Source organism: Fundulus heteroclitus, unplaced genomic scaffold (genome assembly GCF_011125445.2).
Source record: "Fundulus heteroclitus isolate FHET01 unplaced genomic scaffold, MU-UCD_Fhet_4.1 scaffold_378, whole genome shotgun sequence".
NCBI lineage: Eukaryota > Metazoa > Chordata > Actinopteri > Cyprinodontiformes > Fundulidae > Fundulus > Fundulus heteroclitus.
In genome coordinates, this window is record NW_023396790.1 from 97,769 (window position 1) to 120,201 (window position 22,433).

The following is a 22,433-nucleotide window of genomic DNA, read 5'->3' on the forward strand; positions in this document are numbered from 1 at the left end:
AAGGGACGAGGAATCCCTCGATGGTTCCGACTGGTCCGAGCAAACCGGAGACACGCGGCTCTCCGAGGCAGCAGAACAAGACAAGGGCAGAGATCAGGAGGATGACAGCTCCGCGTTTTCCCATCAGCGCATTGGTGGGATTAGAGGAATCAGCGTCGGCAGCTCAGGAAAGCTGGCTGTCGTTCCTTCACCTAAAGACCTCCAAAGCGGGCAGCCAATCAGGGCTCAGGGTCAGCAGGAACACCTTCTGAACTCCAGAGCAGAGTGGGTGGTTCCAGGCAGGGAGGCAGCCTCTCGTGCTGCTGGGGTGTCAAAGAGAGTTTTGAGCTTTAAGGAGACGAGGCAAATTTGCAACAAAAAGCAAGGCTCTGACAAAGGGGCTGCAGTCTGGACTGGGACTGCGGCAATGGACGAGCAGGACAATCCGAATCTCTCAGAAACTGACAGCAGCAAGGGTGTAAGATCCTCGTGCAACCCTCCTAATGAGGAGGACTTTGTAGTTTTGGAGAGTGAAGAGAACTGGATGCCGAGCGATGTGGAAGGCGCTGCAGGTCACCACAGCAAACCGGGAGGTGAGGACGGTTCTGAGAGCTGCGCTGACTCCAAACTTCCACAACCTTCCAGGATTGCTCCTCAAGAGAAGAATCATGACGCTGCACGTGCTAAGGGTTCGCCCGCAGACCGTCTGGAGACTGAAAACGTTTGTCATTCGGCTCAAGTGACAGGCGGCAGGTGTCAGCTAAAAGGAGTAAGTTGCGCCCGGGCTGCTCAAGGCAAGACGACTGGTGGGGGAATGGCAGAGACGGACCCAAACGTCTCTGGTCGTGTGAGGGAGGAACAAAAGACGTGTACAGATCAGCGACCGGACGTTAATCAGAACCGGGAGAACAGGTTTGCTGGAGCAGTCTCCAGGAGGGCTAAATCTGGAGTCCAGGGCAATCCTTCATCGTCTACCAAAAGAGAGACCGGCGAAGCATTGGACAAAGTCACCTGCTCTCGCCCTTCACAGCCTCCGACGTCTCACTCTGGAGAACCGGACCTGCGAGACGGCCACTCGTTCACACTGGAACAAACGCACTCTATGCCTTCTCCGTCCCAGGCAGCGAGCTGCCATGAACAGATCCAGGTCGCTTGCCTGAAGAAGGAGAGCGAGCTGGTTTGCTTCTCTGCGGTTGTCACACCTCCACCTTTAACTCACCTCTTACCCGGGAAAGACACGACCAAGACAAGTTCGGCCAACGCATCGGGTCCTCCAGAAGCACCTTCTGCCTTGCCCAGTTCCAACGATGGTTTGACGTCGGCAGAAAAACCCAAACCCAAAGGTCCACCTCCTCCTGTTCCCAAAAAACCCAAGAACCCATTCATAAAGCTAAAAACTGCACAGCTGATGTCAAGCGATGTACAAAGAAGAGTCAAAGACCATCTGCGATCAGAGGACAAGGCCAAGAGAAGACACACCTTTCATTTTAACAAAGATCTTCTGTGTGGCGCCCCAACTAATCAGGACATGTGCCAACTGTGGGACGAGAGGGGAACGTATACCGGGCCGGTAAACTTCCGCCGTCTGTCAGCGGACATCGGCTCCTGGGACCATCTGTCTCTGAGGGACTTAGACGACCGCTTTGGCGACATGATTGATTATGAATATTGTGTGCGAATGGCAGAGCTGTCTCCAGAGGAGGAGCCTCAAAACCTGGACATGATGCAGAGACGAGTGTTCCTAGAGAGACGATCCAGACGCAGATGGTCCCCTCCCCCTGTGACGGAAAAGCCACAACATGCCCTGACCCGCACCGAAACTATTCCCAAGTCAGGACCCACAACAGACGAGACCGAAAGCCCGAAATCTACGTTTTCAGAGAAAAGGGAAACGCCACCCGTCCCCCCGACTGACAAAGTCCCCATGCAGGTCAATGCAAACAGCCAGAGTGAGCATCCTAACAGGGACACAGGAAGAGGCGGCGAGGTGGGTTCCTACAAGCCGGTGGCAGAGATCGTGAAGGAAGCCAACCAAATGCAGAGACGGCAGAGTCGGGTCAAACCCGAAGGGCCCAAAGCTCCGGTTCGGCTGGCAGAGGAGAACCCGGCATTGAAAGTTTCCCAAATGAAGAATACCTTTGATGTCCCAAAGAAATCGAAGGAGAGGCTGCCGGAAGTGCAAGCACCTCCAAAGAAAGGTAGGAACGACAACTAATGAGCCAATAGTTGTTTAGACTTCACAGCATAACCATGATGAATGGACACTCGCCAAACAAATACACAAAAACTATTGTCCTGTCCAACACTTTAAATCTTCGGCTAAAACTTCTCTCTCATTTAGAAGCCATTTATCTTGGGGTAAAATAAACTAAAGTCTTTACTCATAATATGCAAAGTGGCAACATGTCTGGACCCTGGTTGCTAGTGCTACAATAATCATAAACATATTGGTAAAGAAAAGTGAAATGATATGTGAGCACATAGTTCAATAATCAGAGAAAAAAGCATTTGCCATGTTTCAAACTAGCAAATTAATTCTTGATGTAAGTTGCTCCACTAATGTGAGTGTCAATGTTAACTTGCCAGACCTATAATCCCTGCGATACGGCCCCTTTAAAATCTCTCCATGTTTTGCCTGTTCGGATCAGTAAGCAAAGACGCCAAATCTGTTGCCCAGAAACAAGCAGGTCAGTACGAGGAAATACGGTAGACCATCCCTTCTGCTTCTTATGTTTTATGTTTTAAAGACTTTTGTTCAACTTTCTATCAGTCTACACCATTAACAAACTATATGAGAAATGCCAAAGTTATTTACTAACCAAAACCAGATATAAAGCAATTTAAGGATTTAATATTAAAGTAAACTCAGCAGAGACGATATATGCCTCTAAAAAGTGATTGTCGATGGTTTTAAAAGAAACAAAAAAAAATAAGACTGGAATATTACTGGTCTTCTGTCTCTTCAACCAGTGTCCTCATCCTCTGGATATTAGATTTGTGTATATTTTGCTTTAACAAAGACTCTGGAGCACGATGCAACATCATTCATATAATGCTGAAAAGTTACGTTTTGTAGCATGAAATTAAACATGGAAAGCTATAAGGATGTAAGGAGGGACATAACAATATTCAAAATACTTACTATTCAAGTCTGTTTTATTCTGTTTCCTTACAATGTTAAGCTGTGTATCAAAACTGCACAATTCATTCTGAGGTTTTTGTTTGTTTGTTTGTTTGTTTGTTTGTCCACAACTCAAAATATAGTTTATATAATAGTGATGTGTACATTTCTTTGCCACGTGGGAGCAAACTGTCAAGTTAAAAGTACTTTCAGGCTACTAAAACATTTTTTTATCAAATTTGCAGAAACAATGTTATTGTGAATATTTTAACGTTTACCTGTTCAACAAAAAAGTAAACGCATTTACGTCATTTATTGAAAGAAGTCTGAGAAAAGTCTGAATTCTGTAGAAAAGGAATCTGTGAATTTGTAGGGCTGAAACATTAAAAGCAAGGCTTACTATTTCCTAAATCTTTTGGGTTTATTGTTTTCTATTTTTTTATTTATAATATTTTTGGTCTAGCAAAAAAAAAATACTCTTTCTTTTGGTAGAAGTTGCTGGATGTTTTTAGTCCTATTTACAAATAAAAATGTAATTACAGAAAAGTGCTTTACAGAAAGAGTTGCAACTTTATGTTGCACCTTACATTTTCAGTTTTCTGAAGATTTTTTATTTTTTTCAGCCGCCTATGCCAGGGGGCCAAATTTGTACAACTCTTAAGTCGTAATCGAAGGCTGCACAAAGTCATTCAATTGGCCACAAAAGGCCCCCAGGCTGCATTTTGGGCGCCCCTGGTCTGTGACATCACCTTAAAAAAATTTTGGATAACTTCTATTTGAAACATTACATTACTTCTAGGCGTTCTTTCGACGGGAGCCTCGATCACAACAGTGGAGGAGGGACAATTTTTGTAATTGTGGGCCTGAGGGTGCAGGGGAATGGGGAACCTGGCGGGAGGGCAGGAAGGACATCACAACAAGATGTTGCTCAGTTAGAAATCTACATTCATTTTTATTTATTTTATTTCACGTATTTATTTCAATAAAAAATACCATATAAAGACACGAGGAGGACGTCTGTGGTATTTGGTTATTTTTTCGGACACCCCCACCCTCCGTTTCCATTAAGATCATTGAGAAATCAGAGCTGGCATTTGGTTTGCGCATGTGCCGTAGCCCAATGTATCCTAGTGAATAACGGGATGAGAATAGAGTACGGCCGGGCTGCAGGTGAGGGACGCCCAGCAGATGTTTTGTTTCTTAGCTGCTATCTCTGATGAGATTTAAATCCTGCGGTTGCGTTTTACCCATTGGTAGTTGAGAGGGGTTTGTAGGAGAACCTGGCAGCTGGGCTCATTTTTTCCCCCCCAGCAGATCGAGGGATACTGAAGCACCGTCCTGCAGGATAAGGGCGCGCCTGAACTGCCACATTCATGTGTTCACATTGATTTTTTCATCCTCCCTGCGTTGGAAAATCTTGCATAGATTTCAAGAGGTAAGAAAGCTTAAACTGCGCCCCTAATTTTTGTTTTGTGCGTTGTGCAATTTAGCGTTTATTCTGTAAGCTGTGCAGCATCCATGAAAGCTCGCTGGATGGGTTTGGGAATGGGAGCAACCCAAAAAAAAAAAAAAAAAAAAAACCTGGGTGGAAATTTCTCCACTTGCGTCAGCTGGCAGCGGTCCACCGCGGCTATGGTTAGCCAGCCTGCTAACCCACACGCTGCAGGGATGCAGGACACGCCTGAAGGCGAAGGGAGGGCTTGTTTCTCTGGGTACTAGTTCCACATGAGGCCAGCAGCGCCCATTGTTCAGCCGCCTAACGGTGAAACGCCTGTGTCGGTGTGTGGTGCCGGGACCAGCCCCGTTACAGCGTCCAGCTGCCACCACGTTGAAGTTGGCTTCCGATTCGCAGCATGACTTAAAGGGTCGGTTCGCTCTTTTTACGGGATCTGCAACGTACGGTGGCCTCGAAGGTTCAAACAGCCCCACCGGCTCTAGCTAAAAATATAAACCACTTAATGATCCAAACTTGATTTAATTACTCCACATTAGCTGCAGATCGTTTAAAACATAGCCTGTTATATTGTGAAACCCCCTATTCTGTGTGTCAACAAATAAATTATTATTAAATGTTAATATTTTGTGTTGATTTAAGCGGGGTTTCTTTAGATTATATAAGATGAGATATTGATCTCACATTGGAGAAATTCACATGTCATATAATTCACATGACTGAATTATGTGTTTTGGCTTTAATTATGATTTAAAATTATTTGCAGCTAGTTTATCTTGTTATTTGTGAACCTAATGAGGCCCCTGACCCCAACATAACCAATGAGTTTAGGTTAAATCCTGCAGGTCAAACATAGACTGAATTATTCTATGTAGATTAGAAATTGTTTAATACAAAATATATTATTTGTGAAACCTTTATCGGTGTGTAAATACCCAAAAAAAAGTTGATGTGGTGCTTATTTGTATTATTAGAGATGGAATAAACGTTTCACAAGCCATAAACTGTGTTTTAAATAACCTGTAGGTAGTGCTGAATAACTCAAGTCCATGTCTGACCATTCTTTTAGCATTCTTGATTTTGAACAAGAACTTAAAGTATTACTAGAAGTACTTAAAAACAGTGAAGCGCTCCTTTATCCTACAAATCGGAAGCTAACTTCAACGTCCATCTCCCCCGTTTAACCCAAGTGTAAGCTTAGCAAGCGTGGCTATCCGATAACTAGCATTCTCAGTTTCCCAGCGTTAAAAAAAGCGTCGCTTGGTGATGTCTAGCAACGTCATTTTTAACCGCTGCCGTAGCGTAACGGCGTTAGACGTTTCCTCTGCATGTAACGCCCGTTTAATAACGCAGCGCTCTGTGGGAATGGTAGCTAGCATCGCCTGCGAGGCAGCCATTGTTTTAACAGCTGCACCGCGCAGCTCCTCCTGCGCAGCTTCCATTGAAACCACGAACTGGAATTCAAACGTTCGACATGCCGGCGGTGTGATAGGCCCACGCTCATTTAAAGCGACAGTAGCTGTATCTGAGGTGACGGTGAACGCGCCCGGTCGCAGCCAATGGCAGCGTCGTGCTTTTGCGTGATTTTCCACCGCACACGCTGTATGACTGAATTAGAATCCGGTTTAATCAGCAAGTTGCTAATACAACAAGGAAATTAAGTTCGGTTCCACTTTGCCCTCAATAATAATAATAACAATATAATACATTTTATTTGTGAAGCCATTTTCATTGTTGAAAGCAATCCCAAGGTGCCACAGAGTTTAAAAAAAGACTAGATTAAAAACAGGTTTTAAAAGCCATAGCACACCAATACATTTAAGAAAATGCTTTAAAAATATAGCTATTTAGGCCCTTCTTAAAAGAGTCTTGTATTAGTACAATCAGGGGTGCTGCCAGGAATTTTGGCCCCCCCAGACAAAAATCTAAATCATCCCAAAAGCTCATAAATTTATATATATTTTCTTTTTGGGGGCTCCTGTCAGTCAGGGGCCCTTGAAATTCTCCTAACTTTCACCCCTTTTACCGGCACCCCTGAGTACTATATACACAAAAGGTAAATAAAAAATCTTGTTGTAAATTGGAATATATACATGTTCAACAAGAGGAAGCCATGGTTGCGATTAGTGCAAACAAACATGGTATTAAGATGGGTTCTCTGTTAGGTGTTCAGATTGGCAGCCTGGAGGACTAATCTGTCTCTGCTGGGGTTGGTTTGAGCAAACGACGCTCTGTAGCGCCAGCCTGAAAGTAGGAGTCTAAACAGTTTGCGTGCAGGATGTGTGGGGTCTGCAGAAAATCTTAGTTGGCCACTTTAGAACCATAGTTTCCAAAGAGTCCGGGGATAATTACCCAATTCGTCAAAAATGCATCAATCACAATATGAAAATGTAAATGGAAAAACTGAAAATGAACTAGAGGTTGTTTAGACTGCTAAAGAATAAAAAACAAACATATAATTGTTAAAATAAGACGTGTAATGTCCCTAATGTGATACAAATGTCTTCAAACATGCAGAGGGTTAGACAATACAGCCAATAATTAATTCAATTAAATCACTATACAAAGGAGCCTATACATAAAAGATTTAGTTTGGGGCATTTCAGCTTTCACAGCATAATGGGGGGAAAAACAATAAGAACTTTTTTTATATGGGTTCAGAATTGGGGCAATTAAGTGCAGTAAATAGTGCCAGTAAGACTAAAGTGGTAATTATGGCTTTGACTGCTCTAGGGAAGAAGATTTTCTTTGAGACCTCACCTAAGTTTTTTTTTTTTTTTTTTTTTTTTTTTATATATATATATATATATATGTATATATATGGATCATAAAACAACCATGGAAACCTATGCAAAAAAATAATTCAAAGGGAAGACCAGATGGAACTTGCCATGTAAAATGATTGTAGACACAGCAATCTAGAATTACCTCTGACCTAAGAGTGCATTGGATAGGAGAAACACTACCAACCATTTTAATAATAAGGCCATTTTATTTAAACCAGGTAAGTTTGTTGCCATGCCTATTCATGCTACCACTAGTGTTGTCGAATTATGGATGCGTGCAATCATAGAAATATGAATTTATAATTTTATAATTTATAATTTAAGTTAGACTATCTGCTAGTCTCCATTTCCAAAGATATTCAATAATGCTACTTTACTGTAACTGAATACTGGATATTATGAGCCATTTTTAGATCAAAGTACCTCTGAACAACCTTTTGCTGTTCAGTAATATTTATTGTAGATGCATGCCACGTTTTTTTTTTTTTTTTTTTTACAGTAAATCCTAAGCAGACTGTAGAAAATTGCTTTAAATCACCGGTTGTCACAGTGGTAATGATGTGTTCCCACAGCAGGGACAAATTGACACCTAGTCGGGATTAAACCGACCATGACTGATGGATGCTTTTCACACCTAAATAAGTCAGGGACAAATTGACCAAAACAGCTGAACTATGAAATGGCAAATGGGCAGAATGTAAGCAGACCTCAGACATACCATAATATATGCAGGACAACAGAAAAATGGGCCTGTGTACACTGGCCGTGTGTCCTTTGCTCCAACACACTTGACTCCAAAGAATCAGATGCCTCCTTAGCATGTCAGCAGTTCTGCACACATCTTCCAGTTATCCATCAATTTAAACCTTTGTTCTAAAGCAGGGAGAACTATAAACATCCAATTAAGGGAGTCTTGACTATCAGGATTGGGAAACTTTGGCACTAATTAACGGGTATGCTTCATAATGCCGTGTTAAACTATAACCTTTTTGACCTTTGTCAGCTCCTTTGCATCAGATGCAACTTGACCCCGTCGTGTGTGAGATTTGAGGGCTGGTTAACTCTGCAGGGCTAAGGCAGGTCATCTTATGAGTGTACAGCATGTTCTGTCAGGCTGGCTAGACGTGCTATTTGTCAACATCGCCTCTTCATCTTGTTTGATTTATAAGGTCTGTCAGCAGTGCTTTTCTCTCTTACATTACAGATCATGTTGGTATAAATGTTCAGTATAGGGCTTTTATTGCAATTCTTTGCGTTTACGCATTCATCATTTAACGTTTTAAAAAAATATCCATTTTACTATCAATCAAAGAAAGGAGGATGAAATGGTAAATATATAAAAAAAGAAACACATTTTCCTTTAAGGCATAACACCCTTCACACTTGTTAAAACCCCTGATAGAGATGCTTAAAAAAATGTTGTGAATTCATTTTTCTTGCATCACAGTCGCAAAAACAAAAATAAAAAAAGACAAGACTCACCATTTTTTGTCCTTTTTCAAAATCTCTGCTGCAGTTCATTTTGGCACACTATAAGTTTCCTATTAAAAAAAATTAAAACAAAATTTTTAAACATTCTATTTGAAGTTAACTTCCTATTTCAAAGATGTAACAAACCTTTCTCTTAGCCCCTCCTCAACATGGGAAAGACAAGAGAACAAGTCATATGCTGATCTTCAGAAAAGGGAACAGCTACTGACCTAAATCTACGGTCATAGCAGCAATTAACGAGGTTATAAGAAGTGTGACAAACAAGGCCAGATAGGGACTTTATTATTTTCTTGCCACAGCTCACAGTGAACAAGATGGCAACAGAGGCTAAAGCAAACCTCCAAAACACACGATCAGAGCTGCAGCAGAGTGGCATCTTTGGGTCGCTACATCTCCGCAACAACCATTACATCATAAAAATGCTACCTGGTTGTTTTGAAGTTATGCCTGGAAAAAGCCTTTTCCATCCAACCATCCCAAACGAAAACGTGTGGAGCAAAAAAAGTAAAAAACAACTGGACTTGTTTTCCGTAGTTGAAGACGTTTTGCTTCCTCTCCAGGAAGCTTTCTCAATTCAAAAAGTCTGGAGTAATGATGAGTACCAAGCTTTATACTACTGCCCAAACAAAGGCCTTGTAATGGCTTAGATAACATGCAAATACAACAGAAACAGGTCCACCCCTTAGTAATGGGCGGTCGTTAAAGCCATTAAGACAGCAGATTGAACTGAAACTGGTCCACTCCTCTGTAACGAGGAGTCGTTAGGGTTGTTATTGGCTTGGGTTTTGAAGCGACGTTTTGATCACTCATATGAGGGTGAGAATTGAGGTGATTGGCCGGAATTAATTCAACCTAGCGGTCAGATGAGACTAGGATTAAGTTGCTGAACAGATGAAAAAACTTCAGGTGGCTCAGGCATAAAGCTGAATATGTGAAAAAGGACCCTCATGCCCACTGTTAAGCATGGTAGGGGATCTGTGATGCTGTGGGCCACTTCCCAACGGACGTGGTAACCTTGTTAGGGTGCATAGCACTGATCCCAGAAATATCAAGACATTTTAAATAAAGAAATCTGGTGGCCTCTGGCAAAGAGCTGAAAAGGAGTCATCCCTGGGTCTTTCCACTGTATAGGTCATGAATTAGAGTTTGGTTTGTGGACTCAGAGGTGGATAAGGGCTTGGAAGAGGCATCTCTTGAAGCTTGTTTAATAGTAAACCAGACCAGGCTTGCATGCAGGCTGGGACATCAGGAATCAGGAGCTGGGCAGACCTATGACCAGAACCGAGGTAGCGTAGCAGCCGACCTGACGACTGCAAACGACTGGACTGACAATATTTATAGGAGGTGAAACCAGGGAGGTGGCAGGTGGCGCCATTTACACAGGTGAGGAGAGCGAGATGTGATTAGCAGAGGAAAGAAGGGCAGAGAACTAGCAGGGGGCTTAGGGCAAGTGAATCTAGAAGGGAAAAGGGTAATGGCCAGACATGTGAAAATATCACAAGAAGCTCATCTAGCAGAACTACAGAAATAATAAAGACCATAAGCTACCTGAAACAGGACTAAATCTAACAGTACAAAAATACACAAGTCACATAATAACAGAACAGAAATAAAACTAAGAAAAGGTAAGCATAAATAAGAATCTATCAGGGCTATTGAAATAAAACATAACTAGCTAGACAGGAGCTAATCCAACAAATACCCAAATTTATAATAAACATGAAACTAAAAGGATGATACCATAAGGATCTGGGGATGAACAGACTCAGGGTGTGACAAATAGACTGCAGGATCCCCAGGGAGCTAAAACAGGTAATCACATCCCTGGAGATCCTGACAGTATAATGATCCAACATGGGCAAATTACCGCAGAAACGGCCAATATTAATTTATGCTAATCACAGTACCTAGACCTAAATCAACCAGAAAACCTGCAGGGTGAGCTTGGGGGGGAAAGAGCATAAAAGAGGACCCAGGACTCTGGAGAATCTAAAGAGAATTGGTCAATGAGGATCTCTGTCTGTATGCTGCAACCATGTTAAAGCATGTAGGACAAGACCAAGTGGCAACCTTTTGGCAGATGGCCGTTCTGTTAAGTAAAGGGTTCAAATTAATTCGACACGTAGGCGTTTGTAAGTAAACCACACAGAAAAGCAAATCTGGTAATGTTAGATTTCACCCCGCTGAATAAATATATTTGCATTAAAGGTTGGCTTGTTCATAAATGTTGAGGGTGAGTTTATGCTGCAGCAACTACAGGCAAATCTACCAATTCTTAATGTTACGTGTGGAGGGAGCTGTAATCGCTGGCATACATTAGAGGTGAGCGATACAGACTTTAGATTTTATCACGATATACAGTGGTAATGTTGTGATAACGATAAAAGTGATGATAAAAGACTATTTACAGCTTCTAGCAGTCTTCTTCAGGTAACTTTGTAGCTGTGGCGGCATGTCAATTATAGCCCAATAAGCACAAATACAATCCTTAAAAAACGTTTAAAAATGTAACATATTAAAGCAAAATTCAAAATATGTTTCATCTGGACTCAGTTACACAAAAAAGTCTGACTTTTATCACTAAACCGCGCACAGTAAATGCATTGAATTATATTTTAGAACGTATTGATATTTATTGATGCTCTCAATGAACAAACAGTGGCGGAAATAGCAAAAACAAATTACAATACTGGTAGTTTGGGGGGTTTTCAGACCACAGAGGTTTTTTCTTCCTGTTAAAGGGGAGTTTTTCTTTCCACTGTCGCCTCATGCTTGCTCAGTATGAGGGATTGCTGCAAAGCCATGGACAATGCAGACGACTCTCCAAGTAGCTCTACGCTCTTTCAGGAGGAGTGAATGCTGCTTGTCAAAACTTGATGCAATCAACTGGGTTTCCTTAGATAGGAAATTATTTTCTGACCAACGTGTATAATCTGATTGAATTTGACTTTGGAAAGTGCCTTGAGATGACATGTTTCATGAATTGGCGCTATATAAATAAAATTTTATTTAATTGAATAATTTTAATTTATTATTGTCGAGATAAATCCAAATTATTATCATGATAAGAACATTTTCATGATACCGATAAAACGAGTCGATAAAGGCCCAGCCCTAGCATACATTTTGGTTGTGCTTTTGTGGTCATTTTTATTCCCACACCACGGATGTATGGAAGTAAAAATGATTATGAAGGATGAAGGAAAATCTCTTCATAACACCTGATGTGACCAAACCAAAGGACGCTGTCAGTCAGCCTGTGCAAACCCGCACAGTCATAAGAAGAAGTCGAAACAGACCAGATAATTGGCTCATATGTGGGTGTATAATGCGTATGTAAGGCCTGTGAAACAACAGCAGTCCAGAAAAATGCTGGAAATTCAAATCAGGATAAGATTTTAACAGTGCCAGGGACGCCAGTGCAGTTCAGCTCTTTGCAGTCGGGTTTGTAGACAAGGGTTTCTCGATTAAATCCAGGTTTCAGTTCAAAGAGGGGTGAGTCAGCTTTTCCGATTTCAAAATCTCCGACTGAGAGGGAGGCAGGTGGCCTGCTGTGATGGAACCGAAGGAAGAGGCAACCCGTACCAACATGAGTGACAGTTCAGGGCTGTCCACACATTCACACCAATGCACGCCACTCAAATAGTGACACGGTGTCGGAAATGGCTTTCTTTGCCATTACAGTCGACAGCGTTAGCTTTTTACCGTTTTTTTTTCTTTAAGAAGAGAAGGATTTTATGTGTACAGTGGGAGCAGCGAGAGCCCAAGAAGCAGCTAGAACGTTGTGTTTAAAAGGCAACGCTGAATCTAAATGTGTTTTTGTTAATGCAGATCGATGGCGGGGAGCGTTTCATGAAGGCTGCAGCAGTAACAGCCCATCTGTGGCGCGTTCACAGGAACTGATGCAGCAGTTTAAAATTATAACATCCGTTATGACGGCTTGGAGCCTTCGCCCCTGCCTCCCGTTCTGTGGATCCCTAAAATAAACGACAGAGTCACTGTTTAGGCATCAAAATAGATTCCATGGGTAAAAGGCCCCTAAGCAGGTTAGGCTGGGATGGAATTAAATCAAAATATTTAAAAAGGTCTGGGGGGAAAAAATAGCTTTTTTTTTCTTCTTTATTGCCTTTTAAGTGTATCTATTTTTCCATCTGTCCAACCATTCTTCCATTTATCCATCCTTCTATCAGTCCTGGCTTTCACCAATTCTCTATGTAATCCTCTGTTGAAAGAAAAAAAAGTATTAATCTGTAAATCAATAGTGAACTTTTGTGTTTATACTTTAAACTTTACTCCGTGCCTCGATGTGCCAAACAGCCTTGCCCTTTTCCTCCAGGCTGCATAAGTCTGGAACATGTGCAGCTTACTTTAAGCATTTACCTGTAAGTGGTGTTGATGTAGCAATAAAGAGCAAACCCAAATGCAATTAAGAGACGCAATTTTGTGTCCCATAATCTTCTCTGGCATGGAAACGCTGACAGGGATTCCCATTTTAAACCTCCTGAAGTAGTAAAAAGCTCCCTTGTTGGCAGTGTTGCTACCGTTCTACTTGTTTTTGACGGAGTAACTCAAACTCGCTGTTCTCCTGTTTCTTTTTTGTTTGTTTTTTTCTTTTCTCTTTCTGACCACAGATATGTCGCGGCGAGTTGTGCGACAGAGCAAGTTCCGTCACGTGTTCGGTCAGGCCGTGAGAAACGACCAGTGCTACGATGACATCCGTGTGTCCCGGGTAACCTGGGACAGCTCCTTCTGTGCCGTCAACCCCAAGTTTGTTGCCATTATCATAGATGCAAGCGGAGGAGGAGCCTTCCTCGTCCTTCCTTTGAATAAGGTATTCAGTGTGTGGATTTTACTGTGGATTTTAGAAGGTGCATTCAAATGTTCAGTTTCTGGTTAGTGTTTTGGATGGTTTAGGTTTTCTGACCGTGTTTTGTTTTATAAAGAAGAACGAGTTGCCACTACTAGAGTGATGGGAGTATTTTCTCCCACTGTGGTTCGTGAAACACTAAGTATAAAAATCCACAGACATACATTTATAATATATTATGATTGTTGAGGTTATGTTTTTTTTTAGCGATTTTTGTGTCCTTTAACCAGCAAACGCTTGTTTCTCAAACTTCTACCACAGCCATTTTGAGGACAGGCTAAGAACCGATGTTTCTAATTAATCATGTGTATGTCTGTGTTAACTAATTTTTAATCTTTTAGTAGTTTTGGACTCAGTAGTGGAAAGAGTAGCAACAGAAATTTAGTTAAGTTTGTGTCAGACATGTTGCTTGTTTATCTAAAACACTTCTACATGCAGCTGGGATAATAGGAAGGAGGATTGTTGCACAATCTACGTTATCACTGCTAATCATCTGGAGATGCAACTGTAGGACTCAAACACGTCGCTATGAACTTAAAATCAAAACAACAAAGATTTCATATGGTGCTGTTCGTTGCTATTACTTTTAATAAGATGGCGGAGAAAGAGTCGTAGTGATGGGGGTTTTCTCCAGCTTTATAGTCTGCACACTGCCGGCCAGCTGGCTGAAAGAACGCTCCTACACCGTTGTTTTTTATACAACATCAACAAGATTGTCTGTTTGGAGTTATTTCTGGCGGTGAGAAAACAAAGGCAATCTTAAGGAACGTTCACACTTAACATGAACAAGGCGAAAGTAGCAGGTGATTTACATATGCCTGAAACTACATATGAAAAATACGTATGGAGGAAATCATCAGTATGGTACTGAAAAGAATGGCCTAATCTTTTATTATTGCCAAGGCCTGTTTATAAGACTTCCCAGAAATGGAAGAATACACACATACACAGCACTACAAACACACACATATGCCCTTCCAACTAGGGAGGGAGGGCTCTTGGTCCTGATCAGCACGTGTGCACAGTAAGATATCATGTTTCCATTTACGTCATACTGTATCCCTAAAAAGCCTGAAAGTCACCCCATATTGTTGGGATTGCTGTGAAATGAAGATGACTGTAAGTCTGGAATAAAAGAATCCCCCTGCTGGTCGCTGAGAGAAGTTGCAGTGTCTGGTCTCGTCTGTCTTTTTTTTTTTAAGGTTCAATCCTCTCTCACATAATCAGGGGTCTCGCCAACGCATTTTGAAGTTAAGTTGTCAAAGTTACGCTGAAGTTAGACCGTTACGCTCATTTCTAATGACACGGAACAGTACGACACGGATGTTTGAGAGCAACGCAGAAAAGTCAATAAAGAGTTTGAACGTGCATCAGCGCAGCTATAAACCTCAACAACGTTAAGGCTAGCGCTAGCTGTTATTAGCCTGACGAACAGTCTCCTTCGAGCTGCGGTACGCAACGCTCCGCTGCGGGAATGCATCCAGAGAAGCAGCTAAACGACACACAGTCGCTCGAGCAGCCCAAACATATATGCGTTAATAAAATCCTGGTGAGGACCCTGGTTATCCCTACGTAAAGGCACGCTCAAGAGCGAATTGATGCAAACGGCGCGAAATAGGCGAATAGAGCGGCGCAAAATATCTCAAGTTCAACAGTCTGAATTTTTCTGCCAAGTCACGTTACGTCGAAGTTCCTCCTCGTCCATTTATTTAAGCACCGACATGTTTCTTATGTGTTTATTTAGACAGTAAAATTAGGCTATATTTCTATTGAGCAATGATAGATTTACTGAACGAAGACGCCTGTAGTTAGTGTCCCGGAAGGCGATCCGTCCCCCAACGCCGGTTAACAGCTCACCATCCTGGGCCCTAGAAAGATGAAAGTACCACTGGAAGCATCCGTCATCCAGCCACAGCTGCAGGTGGTGGTACTCGTCGAACTTATATATATATTCCTTATATAGGACATTTTTGACCAATCTGTATAATCTGACCCAATCTGTATAATATGATTGAACTTGATTTTGTAAAGTGCCTTGAGATGACATGTTTCATGATTTGGCGCTATATAAATAAAATTGAATTGAATTGAATTGAACCGGGTGCGGTACCAAATGGGCAACAACGGCGTTGTTCAGCTTTCTCCACCAGTCAGCGCAAATTGTTTCAGAGAGGCGGAACGTCAAACGATCAAAGGCGAACAATTCGGCGTTCAGTGAGAACGTACCTTCACTGCTGCAACTTAAGAAGCACCATCCATAGCTGTTATCACAGTAATGCCGTTTTTAAAAAACTACAGCTCTCAAGCTACTAGCGCTATCTCTGTGACGCTATCTCTGTATTCAAACGAGTGCCTTCATTTGTGCGCAGCTCTGCACAAACCTATACCCTCAGCACTCCCAACAGCACGCCTGTCTGTACGGGCTGGGAATTTCCGAGCCTCTGTTGTGTCTTTCAGACGGGCCGTATAGACAAGGCGTACCCGACAGTTTGCGGTCACACGGGCCCGGTGTTGGACATCGACTGGTGTCCTCACAACGACCACGTCATCGCAAGCGGCTCGGAGGACTGCACAGTTATGGTAACGACGTGTTCATGTCTTCAAAGCAGATTTCTGCGGCCTCTAATGCTTGTTAAATGTGTTATTTTTAGAACAGAGTGTATACATGGGACATTTGTGGTATTATTTAGGAGAAACTAGCTTCTCTGTGTAATTCCTCCTCATTTGACGCAGGTCTGGCAGATCCCAGAGAACGGACTGGAGGCTCCCATGTCGGAGCCTGTAGTCGTGTTGGAGGGCCACTCTAAAAGGGTCGGCATTGTGTCTTGGCATCCCACGGCCCGCAACGTTCTCCTCAGTGCTGGTGAGTTTGGGCTGAAACGTCTCGGATCAAAGCATAACTCTGCTTTCTGTTTGTCCTACAGTTCGCCCACAGCTGAACCGAGAATAGAGCGACTTCTATGAAAGGCCCCTCTTTCACTGTTGTTCCCCTGAAAATAAGCCTGTTTCCCTTTTCCAGGCTGTGACAACCAGGTCGTCATCTGGAACGTGGGGACAGGAGACGCCATGATCAGCCTGGACGACATGCACCCGGACGTCATCTTCAGCGTCAGCTGGAGTCGCAACGGCAGCCTGCTGTGCACGGCCTGCAAGGACAAAAAGGTCCGCATCATTGACCCCCGTAAGAAGAAGATCGTGGTGGTGAGTAAGAGCCGCGATGGATTTACGCGTCAACGTCTCCCCCAGTTTTACAGCCTGACCAGCGTGTTTCTGCTTTCAGGAGAAGGACAAAGCCCACGAGGGAGCTCGACCAATGAGAGCCATCTTTTTAGCAGACGGAAACATTTTCACCACTGGATTCAGCCGCATGAGCGAACGTCAGCTGGCCCTGTGGAAATCTGTACGTCTATCATTAGTCCTGTTTGGTCCCTTTTAGTCTAAAATTTACTGTCTGACCGCAAGCTTACAGCAAATTGGACATAGATGCATTAAATATGTTCATACATTTATCTATACTTCATTGATTAATCAAATAAATGATTGAAATTTAAAATAGTTTTTCGAAGCAAGTGTAATTATGTCAGTACGTTTTTGCATTACTCAAACTAAAGCTAGTGGGCGGGGCTAACATTTTTGTGGTTAAGATGCTAATCAGATGTTTGGTTCTTAATCTAAAACATTGAGCATTTATTATTTTTTTCCTCCCATCAAGCCAACAGTCCTCATCTCCAGCAGGGGGCGTTAAATACTAAGTAACAATTCCACTCTGTGTTCACGTTTAGTTTTATTTTTGCATCTTTCGTTAATTTAATCCCAAACCATACTGTGAAACAAGCGTCTAAACTGCGCCATCCCCGTAAATGTGTGATTATTTTGTGTTTGCAGGACAATATGAACGAGCCCATATGTGTCCAAGAGATGGACACCAGCAATGGCGTTCTGCTGCCATTCTACGACCCAGACACTAACATAGTCTACCTGTGTGGAAAGGTAGAGGACGCTAAATGTCCTTCGTTTTACGTCGTCGGGTGTTGAATTGAAAAGTTCACACGTTCTGTACCCGCAGGGAGACAGCAGCATTCGGTACTTTGAGATCACGGACGAGGCGCCGTTTGTTCATTACCTCAACACCTTTTCAACCAAGGAGCCCCAGAGAGGCATGGGTTACATGCCCAAGAGAGGCCTGGATGTCAACAAATGTGAAATCGCCAGGTATAGAGACGTTACTGCTTTCTGATATTGTCAGTTTTAACAAGTGCTCTTTTTTTTTTATTCCTTTGAGGCTTAGATAAAACATAATGTCATACTAACCCACATCTTTTTTATATAAAAAAAGCAAAAGGCTAAAAGCAGTGAGTGAAAACCAAAGTATGCCCCAGGATTAAAGGCTAAATTAAATGTAACTTTAGGGTTATCAGTTTTAAATATGCCAACAGCGGACAGTGTTTGAGTCTCATATAATGGATGGGAGTTAATGGGCACCGACTGGGTTTTTCCTGCTTGTTAAAACATAACTATAAGCAAATTCTTCATAAACAGACGCTTACAATGGTGACAGCAAATAGACCTAAACTGCTATTCCTCCACCAGCAGGGGGAGACATACTGTTTCAGAGCACCCAGCTTTTAAAGCAAAAAAGGCTGAGGGGCACAAAATTAACTCTCTTTATACACATAAGTATGCTTTATAGTGAAATAGAATTTTAAGAAAATAAACATATTAGATTTAACTTGAACAACTCAAGTTAAACACCAAACAATAAACTGAAACCAAACAGTGCAAGTCATCAGCACTCCTTCCAGACAGTGCGGTTTATTTTCCCATCGACACTGAACACGCTTCCTCGTCAGCATTTCTTATGGCCACGTCTCCATGATAACGCATGACCAGGTGACCTCAAAAATAAGGACAGAGTGATGAGAAAAAAAAACATCATCTTGAATAAACGGATCAGCCAGGTGTTAGCCCTTAATTAGGTCAATGCAAATCAAAAGATTTTACATTTACAAATGAAATTAATTTGGTGCATAAAAAGTAAAGAATGATGTCACTTACTGGTTAGAGGATGGATTCCTTATACCCGGATATCATAATTAGACTAGAAACAACCACATTGCAGCTATTATTCAATCTGGAACTTTTTTTAAATACGTTTAAATTGCAATATTTTCAGGTGTCAGATAAGCGTGAGAAAGATATTAAAGCTCAGAAGAAAAGGGTCTGTTGTTTTTGTGGTTTTACGTGTAAATTTACTACTTCAAAGATGGAGAAAACAAATTTGAAATTTTAAAATATAAAAAAAGAAAAAAAGTTTTATGTTTTTCTCACCCAAAACCAATTAATTAAAACAATTAAGGGGGAACATTTCCAGAATATTAACAGTTTGCAGAACTATTTTAGTCCTCGAGTGATATGGCCAGGTTAGATTCGAGTAAAAAGTCAGGAGAATGAAGCCAAAGGGATACGAAAATAAACTCGTAATATTAAAAAAAGAAAAATATTACGAATATAAAGTACATTCTGAGATTAAAGTCCCTCTGATACTGTTTAAGTGACTGAGTAACTGCAGATTTGCCACATTCAACATGGCGGACGCTCTGACGCATCGCAGCATAGGCAGAACCCGTCCAATGAGGCGTCTACGTATATAATGTCTATGTTCAGATTAATATTAAATGCCATTAAAATAATTATTCTATTGTTTCTCATACTTTTATTATTGGTTATTTCTTTAGGTTTTATAAATTACATGAGAGAAAATGTGAACCGATCATCATGACAGTCCCACGTAAGGTAAGTTTCTTTACAGTACCTTGCAAATGGATCACCCCCCCCCCCCCCCCCCCCCTTTGCCTTTTTTCATGTTTTGTTGCACCTCAACCAGGAATTCAAATTGAGTGTTTGAGATTTTTGCACCATTTTATGTACAGAACATGCCCACAATTTTGTAGATGTTTCATTTTTTATTGTGTGATGGTAACAACAAATAGGATAAAGTAACAGAAAACTTGAGCGTGCATAACAGCCACCTGTTCCAGCTGCAAGTGGCTTTGGATACACGTCTCTATGAGCTCACCACATCTTGCTACTGGGATTTCTGCCCATTCCTCGAGGCTAAACAGCTCCTGCTCTTTGGAGATGGATGATTTTCACATGTGAACAGCGATCTTCAAGTCTAACCATAGTTTCTCATTTGGATTTAGGTCTGGACTTTGACTAGGCCATTCCAACATGTTTTAATTTGCCACTCAGGTGTTGCTTTAGAGCAGGGGTGTATCGTGTCTTTTATCGCTCCCTATGCTGGTGTCCATGCCTAATCGTTTTTCCCTTTCTTCCCAGTCTGATCTGTTCCAGGACGACCTGTATCCAGACACGGCCGGCCCGGATCCCGCCCTGGAGGCAGAGGAGTGGTTCGCCGGCAAGAACGGAGGCCCGATCCTGATCTCACTGAAAGACGGCTACGTCTCCACCAAGAACCGGGACCTGAAGGTGGTCAAAACGAACATCCTGGAGAGCAAGCCGGCCACAAAAGCAGAAAGTATCCCCACCATCCAGAAGCATGCTTCTCCACAATCCACTGTCGTAAGTTTTAATGCAACTTATAAAAACATTTCATTGGAATTAGGGCTGAACAATTAATTGCATTTTCAATATAATCGCGATTTTAAAAAAACGCAATTTCCAAATCGCAGAGGTCTGCAATTTTTGGCTATGTAACAATTGGTGAATCTTACCCGTCCTTTAGGAGTCAGTAAAATGTTTAAAGTGGGTTTGCCTCAACATGGAAGGGAAGACAGTTGCAGCAGTGAGATAATCTAATTTTATTACTTGTTTTAGAGTTTATATAATCATACATAGCATTAAGTACAGGTCAATCAGTTTACTACATAGACTTGCTTGTTGGTTGCATCAATTAAAAGCTGTTCTCTTGAATAATATTCTGATCAATAGAAATGTTAAAAGTTCTTATTTTAAATAGTCCTTGTTTACAAACATCTTTATTTAGAGGTCAATTTTGGTGCTTGTGGTTAATGCATACAAAAGTCAAAATTGCAATTTTGGTTTAAATATATCGTAGGCAGAACGCAATCATTTCTGCTCCGAGTTTAGATGCTGTAGGCCTTTTTAGCAACTAAACAATTTAGAAACAAATTAATTTGTTGTTTGTATATGTTTAAAAAGACATGATAAAATAAAAAATTGCATTAAATCGCAATATTAAGAAAAAAAAATCCCAATTAGATTATTTTCCAAAATAGTTCAGCCCTAATTGGAATATTTAAGCAAACTTATATTACTGTAAAGCTACATTTTCTGTTTGCTGGATTTTCCTGGTTCACACACAGTAATAATTTTGGTTGGAAAAACCCAAGAAAGTTGTGGATCAGCACATAATCTCTTTTCTGGCTCACAGTTTTGCGCAGCTGCAGGGAAAAATAAACGTCATTGCCTGTCGGATCACATTTGACTTGGTGCAGATGAACAGATGTTGCTGTTTTTTTTCTGCTTAATAATCCAAATTGTTCTTTCTCTTCTGCATATCTGAAGCGTCCTTCAGAAAGCCCAACATTTCTCCTTGTTTCCTTTTTAGAAAATGGAAGACAAACTGGAAGAGGTACTCCGAGAGTTCAAGTCACTCAGGGACCGCGTCATCCTCCAGGACCGCCGGATCGCCCGACTTGAAGAGCAGGTCGCCAAGGTCGCCATGTAAGACGCAGAGACCCTTGCCAGGATCGCCGTCTCCTTTGGGAGTCCGCTGCGGCCAAATTCTCAAGATTCGGCTTCACCAGAGCTTGGCCCGTCGAGACCAAGCCCACATTCCAAGACGAACTATTATTTTTTCGCTCATCGGTCCTCCTGGTTCACACTCGGCCCCCCCCCTGTCGCTCTCACAGAGGAGAGAGAGTAAAAAAAAAAAAAAAAAAACTTTTAGAGCTCATGTTCACTCCTGAAGAAAAGACTTTTTTTTTTCTGTTAAAAGAAGTCTTAACTGTTTTTTTTATTTTTTAAAACGTGGTGAAGCATTCTCATGTGAAGGTTGTACTTACTGCTCAACAACTGTAGCATCAGTATTTCCATTGTTCTTATTGTGTTGCCAAATATGAATTGTGTGCCGTTTCATGCACTGCTTTTACGTTGTTGCCGTTGTTGTTGTTGTTGTTGTTGTTTCTCCTCCTGTTGTACATTCCAGTCACAACCTGGTAGACCAGTACAAGTCAATCTGGATTATAATTTCTTTTTTTCTCAAACAATAGGTGTCGGACTGTTTTCTTCCCTCCGGTTCGCTCGTTGGCGACAGACAGATTTACGACTACAGCAGAAATCCCCAAACAGTTTTCTCCTGTTATTCCCGGGCTTTAGATCTACCATGGGCGTCCCGATGTGATGATGGGGGGTGGGGGGGGGGGGGGGTTACATCTTCCTGCTGTAAATGTTGTGAACATGTTGTGGTGCCTCTTGTCACTGTTAAGGGTCAAACTAAAGTTGCCCTCTCCGGTGCATATTGGTATAGGGGAAGGGACCACTCGCAGCCCGTGTTTTACTGGACTATTGACAGACAGCTCTGTGCACATAATAAACAATTTTACACATGAACTCCTCGCTGGCTCTTTTCCTCTTTGTTTCATTCTTGTCCTCGTCTGTCGACAATTTTTGCATTTCCTCTACTTCACTTCTGCCATCACATAAGCATTTGCAATCTAGACTGATTGACATCAGTCAAAGTTACGCTGTTCA

At 41.8% G+C, this 22,433-nt stretch overlaps 1 protein-coding gene across 2 annotated transcripts; it reads left to right on the top strand.

The window, feature by feature from the left end:
• Positions 1 to 302: 302 nt before the first annotated feature.
• Positions 303 to 22,292, top strand: coro1cb (coronin, actin binding protein, 1Cb). Of its 2 annotated transcripts, none has more exons than XM_012849360.3 (11): positions 303 to 2,177; positions 13,462 to 13,661; positions 16,155 to 16,277; positions 16,431 to 16,560; positions 16,717 to 16,898; positions 16,978 to 17,097; positions 17,583 to 17,687; positions 17,764 to 17,909; positions 19,433 to 19,490; positions 20,037 to 20,279; positions 21,289 to 22,292. In XM_012849360.3, exons 1-11 carry the CDS (start codon positions 407 to 409, stop codon positions 21,406 to 21,408), a joined length of 3,198 nt encoding a protein of 1,065 aa, XP_012704814.2. In that variant the 5' UTR covers positions 303 to 406; the 3' UTR covers positions 21,409 to 22,292. The 2 variants fall into 2 exon arrangements, with proteins under 2 accessions (XP_012704814.2, XP_012704815.1); XM_012849361.3 differs by lacking the exon at positions 303 to 2,177 and adding an exon at positions 4,210 to 4,535.
• Positions 22,293 to 22,433: the final 141 nt, after the last annotated feature.

Coding starts and splice junctions, on each gene's coding strand:
- coro1cb (XM_012849360.3), top strand. CDS start 407: ATGGACGAGCAGGACAATCCGAATCTCTCAGAAACTGACAGCAGCAAG. Junction 16,899..16,977: donor GTAAGAAGAAGATCGTGGTG/GTGAGTAAGAGC, acceptor TTCTGCTTTCAG/GAGAAGGACAAAGCCCACGA. Junction 17,688..17,763: donor TAGTCTACCTGTGTGGAAAG/GTAGAGGACGCT, acceptor CTGTACCCGCAG/GGAGACAGCAGCATTCGGTA.